At 43.0% G+C, this 6,229-nt stretch overlaps 1 protein-coding gene across 1 annotated transcript; it reads right to left on the reverse strand.

Moving 5' to 3' along the window:
- Il17f (interleukin 17F) lies at positions 1-5,373 on the reverse strand. Its single transcript, XM_052193707.1, has 3 exons — positions 5,347-5,373; positions 1,533-1,753; positions 1-238 (listed from the first exon to the last, which is right to left on the reverse strand). Exons 1-3 carry the CDS (start codon positions 5,371-5,373, stop codon positions 1-3), a joined length of 486 nt encoding a protein of 161 aa, XP_052049667.1.
- Between the last annotated feature and the right edge of the window lie 856 nt (positions 5,374-6,229).

The raw sequence follows: 6,229 nt of genomic DNA on the forward strand, positions 1-6,229 counted from the left end.
TCAGGCCGCGCGGTGGACGATGGGCGCCACGCAGGTGCAGCCGACTTTAACCAGCATCTTCTCCAACCTGAAGGAATTCGAACAGCCCTGGGGCTCCCTCCGAAGGACCAGGATTTCTTGCTGGATGGCGACGGAGTTCATGGAGCTGTCTTCCTGACCCTGGGCATTGATGCAGCCTGAGTGTCTGCACTGGGCCTCAGCGATCTCTGAGGGGAACCGGTGGGGGTCTCGGGTGATGCTGAAGGCAAAAATAAATAAAAGGTGAAGCAGGATGCTGAGGCCAGGGAGAGGAAGAGAGAAGAGTTTCACCCGCACTCGGTGTTTCCCTTCAGGGGAGGGTCTGAGTTGCTGGGGAGCAGCACAGACTCTGAATTCTTGGACCAAGCGCTTGCTGATGAGTAGCTTCCTGTGCCTCAGGTGCCTCCACTATAAAGCGGGGTTTCTCCCGTATCATTCTCTCAGAGGACTGTTTGAGATATCACAAGTTTGAATGCTTACAGCATAACCGCATAAATGATGCTAGAGTTTGGTTACTCTTAGGTCTATATTTTACTTGTATTATTACTCATCCTTTAAGCAGAGATTGAACATTACTAGGAGGTCTCCCAAAGCACAGTGAGGAAAACTCACTGCTTGGAAAGCCAATCAAAGCCCCCAAGGTCTGTGAATCCAGAGCCTCTCTTGGTTTCTCTCTTGAGACGCCTCCTCTGGCTGAAAGCAAGCCAGTTTGCTACAGTGCACAAACCCCTCAAGAAGAGAGCTATGTATCAGCCCCAGAGCACTGCTCTGTCCCTAAGATCTGTGTTTATTAATGTATTTGAAGAGTACTGATGGGTGCTGAGTGTTCCCAGGACCTAGATATTACGATAAAAATCACAACTCTACTCTGTACAGCTGACGTCTTTCCCAAGTCGACTTTTCCTCCAAATCCTGCCTTACCCTCCCTACACAAAGAGAAATGTCTAATCTCAGGAGATCCCTAAACTGACTCCTCGCTTCCACTTATCCTAGCACAGTGATAAGAACAAAGGCTGAAAGAAATATCGAGACTTCCAATTACATAGGTGACCCAAGGCAAGAAAAAAAAGCCCTGAGTTCCTGGAAAAGATACATCTTCTCTTGCAGATGATGAATGTGAAGCCAGGCGTGGTGGCTCATGCTTATAATTCCAGAACTCAGAAGGCTTGGGCTAGCCTAGGCTACCTAGTAAGTTTCAGGGCAGCCTGGGCTACAGAGTGAGACTTCTATCTCAGGAAAAAAAAAAGTGAACATGAGTCCTGAATACCCCTAAAAATGAGACTTTTATAATCAAAATAATGTAGCACATCTTTCTTTTTTTTTATTCTTTTTTGGTTTTTCAAGACAGGGTGTCACCTGGTATCCTAGAACTCATATGTAGACCAAGCTGGCCTTGAAATTAGAGATCTGCCTGAGTCTGCCTCCTAAGTGCTGAGATTAAAGGCATCCACCATTGCATTTGGCTTAGCACATTTTTTTCAATGTAACGTGTATATCTATCTTCCTCGACTTACTTGTAATCCCATGGGGAGCTAGAGCGGTTCTGGAAGTCACGTGGGACAGAAATACCCTGGTTTTGATTGAAGATGCGAATGTCAACTCTCACACTGTTCTCCTCCAGGGGAGGGCAATTCCCAGGCTTCTGCCGGGCAGGCACCCCTGCTTTGGGGTTCCTCCGAGCTGCTACCTCTGTCAGAATGGCAAATCCCAACATGAACAGGAGCAAAGACTTGACCTGGAAAACGGAGAGGATTCCCACAGGTTAGACCCCGGTGGTGGGCAATAGACTTGAACTCTGTGTAGGGTCACTTTACAGGATCATGGCTTCTTTTTCCCTATGGTTCACTGACAATGAGAACTGTCATGCTGAATGTCATCAGGATGCAAAACAGAAAGGGTCGTGATCAAAGCCCTCTTGGCTTTGTCTCCAGCCTTATATTCCACGAAACCTTTCTCTGGGGCATACCTCCAAACTTCACCCTACTGTCAAGGCCCCTATATAATTCAATTAGAAGTACATTTATTGGGAAGAGGGGTGGCACCACAGTTAAGAGCACTGACTGCTCTTCCAAAGGTCCTGAGTTTAATGCCCAGCAACCACATGGTGGCTCACAACCATCTGTAACAGGATCCGATGTCCTCTACTGGTGTGTCTGAAGACAGAGACAGTATACTCATAAATAAATATATTTTAAAAAGTATATCTATCATCATTAAATAATAAATATTTTAAGCATGGATCGCTGAAGAAGCATTTTTTATGTTCTCTAAAAATGTCGTATCTGTGTTTATACCAGACGCAGACCTGTTAAAGTAAAACTTCCTGCGAGAGCATGGGTGGTCCCTGAAAACTTTCTGAATGAATGAGAGAGTGGGTAAGTGAATGAACAGGGCATCCCAGTTAAATTAAACAATATAGTTATGCCACGCTCATTGAGTAAAAGGATTACGTGAAACCAAGCACAGCAAAATTCCAATTACCCATGCTAATTGAAAGAAGCAGAGGCACTAATGATGCCTGACATCAGGGTATAGAACCCATTTCTTTTAGCTCTAGAATGCATCATTTCTGTACTAACACTGAAATAAGTTTATCTTCTGTTACAAGTGCACACAAATAAAGTGCTCAGTGAAGATCTGAGCACAAGAAGAGCTAAACACTCAACTGCTTCCCTTGGTCGCAAGCATCCTTTGCCATCCCTGCTCACACCTTACTGGGGAAGAACAAAGCCCACAGTAAGGCAGAAGAAGACCTATAGCTGAGCTTCTCATTTCTGGGCTCCCCGTTGTTCAAGTTCTCACTGTGTAGGTCGGGAAGGTGACAACGAGCGCATGTTGGTTTTAAAGACTTGCCTGTTCTTTTCTACAGACCGGAGGCAAGAAATGCCCAGGACAAAGAGGCCGTGGTCAGGGTGACAACCTGCTGTACCATGATCACTGGTAATACAGTGAAAGCAAGACACACGGTGAGACAGATTTGTCCCCAGATAACCATGTGCTTTCCCCTCTGAAGTCATTCATTCAACAGCTAGTCCTCGAGGCCACAGTGATGTAGTTTGGGGCATTATCTCTAGAGTCAACTGTGTGGGGTCCATAACTCAATCACAGGACTCACCCCACAGTTTCCTACATCCTCATAAATCCCAAAGAGCCCTGTAAGCTTGCAGTTGTTTGATTCAGGCAACAACGGTTGGCGGTGTATTGGTATTAGCCTGCTCACGAGATGGATGTGAAATGAAGTCTTCACAAATGGTTTGAAGTCACACATAGTCACGCATCTATCAAGCACTTCTTTAGGTTTCTTAAGCAGATTTCTCCTCCGGAGTAATCTCTTTCCTCTTGTGTGTCATGTTTATTAGCTCGCTTCTAATTTTAACTATCAAGACTGAAAGTCACTACAGTTTGGGGTTATGTGATTAATGATAATTTGTTGTGGTGATTGAACTGAGAATCCACCCGCAAAGGCTCATGTGTGAATGCTCAGTCCCCCCGCTCCCTGCCCCAGTTGGAATTGTTTGGGAAGGAGTAGGAGATGTGGTCTTGGAGGAGCTGTGTCACTGGGGTGGGCTACGAAATTTCAGAAGACTTATGTCATTCCCAGCTAATTCTTTCCACCTCGTAGTTAAGTCTTAAGATGTGAACCCCCAGCTATTCCTCCAGCGCCACGCCGCGCCTACCTTCCTGCCTCTACTGTGATGATCAAGGAGCTTAACCCTGGGAAACTGTAAGCACCACCCCATGCTTCTTGCTGATAATCCAAGTGATTCCCCTGACCCCTAAGAAATAGTAATGGCTTGGAACATTAAACTACCCAAAGGATTTGCTTGGATATAGTGGCATTAAGTTGAGAATCTTGCCTCTCTGTCGGTCATCCACAGATGATCATACTATTCATACAGATATTCATCACAGATGAACATACTATTGCTGGGAGCCAGAAAACCTAGATGCAAGCCTCAATTTATTATATTAGCAATATATTATATTAGCATTACAATATTCTTGGAATTGAAATAGCAAATGAAAACCAGATGACTGAGCCCCTTTTCACCATGCAATGGGGAAAATATTCATTATCTCTTCCTGCGGGTTGATGAGGGTCTAAGAGGTAATAATAAAACCCTGAGGCAGGCTTGGAGGCACACTCCTGTAATTCCAACACTCCAAGAGACTGAGGCAAAAAGGTCACCAGTGCCAGACCAGTCTGAGCCCACATAGCAAACTCAAGACTAGCATGGTCCACACAGAAGATCTTGTCTCAAAAGGCAAAAACAATAATATTAAGAATTGACATCTATATACTCTTTCTACCTTTACCTGTTATAGCAAATTGCGGTGTCCAAGTTAACTAAAATCTAAGCTTATATGATCTACCTTACAAGTTAGATTCATAGCAATATAACCATTAATCCCTTCCCCCAAATACAGTAAGGGAGACACCATAATTATGTTGCTTTGCACAGGTAGAGGAATTAAAATTCACAGAGGGAAATGACCAATACCAAATTCCACACTTAGCAGGTAGGAGAGCCAAACCTGCCTGACTTCAAAGTCTATGTCCCTAAATACTGTGCTTCAGTGGTTTATTGTAATCACTATAATAACATGCAAATAATTAAAAGAATATCACCATTGTCAGAAAGCACACGCCAAAATCAAAGAACTATCAAAACCAGTAACACAATGTGTGATTTCCTAAGCTCGATCCACGTGACTCTATGTTAAACCCTTCCCAGATTTTAATTAATTAATTAATTGATCACTTATCAAAGACATGAGAAGCTTCTCCAGGAGCTGACCAAAAGTTTAACACTGGGTCGTTCTATTTCCTCTGTCTAAATTACATTGGAAGAACCAAACCATGGGTTCCCTGATTCTTTGGGATGTATGTTAATATTTAATATACTATATTAATATTTAATGTACTATTATCATATGTAATATATATAATGTGATATTATATATAGATTCCTTCCTTGGAATATATATATACATATATATTACAAAGTTTGATCTGGCTCTTGTTTTAGGCTAACCTAAGTCTATAATGAGTAAGAGACCATGATGATCATTTAAGATAGCCAGATACATATACTAACCCACCTGAGCAAAATCTATCAGGTAAGATCATATGCCTTCCTCCTTTTCTAGCTTCTCCATTGATGATGGTTTTTATTCTTTTCTTCTCTTTTTTCTCCACCAGACAAATCAAAATTAAACTTAACTTTTTAAAGAACTAATTCACGAAAGGCTCCAAGAAGGTCCAAAGCCTTAGGCATCCACCTTTCTTAGACTTCCCTTAGCCTTTGGATCCCCAGCACCACTCACCATGGCTGTTTCGCACGGGCCCTTCATGCTGGTTTTCTTCTTCGCTCAGGAAGTCCTTCCTTCTGAGTGTGTCTCCCTGGGTCTGTCAGACGGCGGTACCTGTCGGTTTTATAGCAATCACTGTCCCTGTTTCCACTGACCTCCTTACTGACTGTAAATTGTGGTTGACCCAGAGTCACTGACGAATGCACGGTTTCTACTCCACTTCCTGAAGGGGAATCAAAGGGGGACCCTAAAGGGAGATGACGGAAAATGGACCAGATCTTCCCTCCCTTCTAACCCCACCCACTTCCACTCCCATTACCTTTACTACAGATATGAACCGAGTCACAGATTACTGTCATGATCTTGAATTCCTCCACAAAGCAACAGTCTTGTCACGCACTGTTTGTGGGTTCTACTTTCGGGTCACACAACAGAATCCAGTGAACGGGGCTAAGTCATCCTTGCCAAGACTTGGTTTTAAGCACTATGGATGGGAAAATAAAATGAGAGAAACGAGTGATGTCAGTGAGAAATTCAGAAATTACATCCCCAGGTCGTTTTGTGGTTTCTCTAAACTAATTATTTTAACTCTATGACAGGACCCCTACTGTATCATTCATATGATATAAGTGGTGATTTCCTTCGCTATCTCTGATTCAGGAGCATTTTTTGTTAGCCAAAGTGAATTAGTGAATGTTAGTAAATAGAAACTTTAAATGTTCTTGTGTAGACTTGCAAAAAAAACAAAACAACAACAGCAACAACAACAACAACAAAACACATTTATCTCAGTTTAGATCCAGGCCATCAATAAACACTTGCTAAGCACAACCATTTATGCCAGGGAAACAATTTCATTCCTCCTTCCTCAAACACACCAGTACTTTTCTTCTTAATG

Source organism: Apodemus sylvaticus, chromosome 9, assembly GCF_947179515.1.
Source record: "Apodemus sylvaticus chromosome 9, mApoSyl1.1, whole genome shotgun sequence".
Taxonomy (NCBI): Eukaryota; Metazoa; Chordata; class Mammalia; order Rodentia; family Muridae; genus Apodemus; species Apodemus sylvaticus.

Excerpts from the sequence above, each read along its gene's own strand:
- Il17f (XM_052193707.1), bottom strand. The coding sequence starts at position 5,373 with ATGAAGGGCCCGTGCGAAACAGCCATG. Across the intron at positions 1,754-5,346 it reads GCCCGTGCGAAACAGCCATG|GTCAAGTCTTTGCTCCTGTT; the intron begins GTGAGTGGTGCT and ends TCCGTTTTCCAG. Across the intron at positions 239-1,532 it reads AGCTCCCCATGGGATTACAA|CATCACCCGAGACCCCCACC; the intron begins GTAAGTCGAGGA and ends TTTTGCCTTCAG.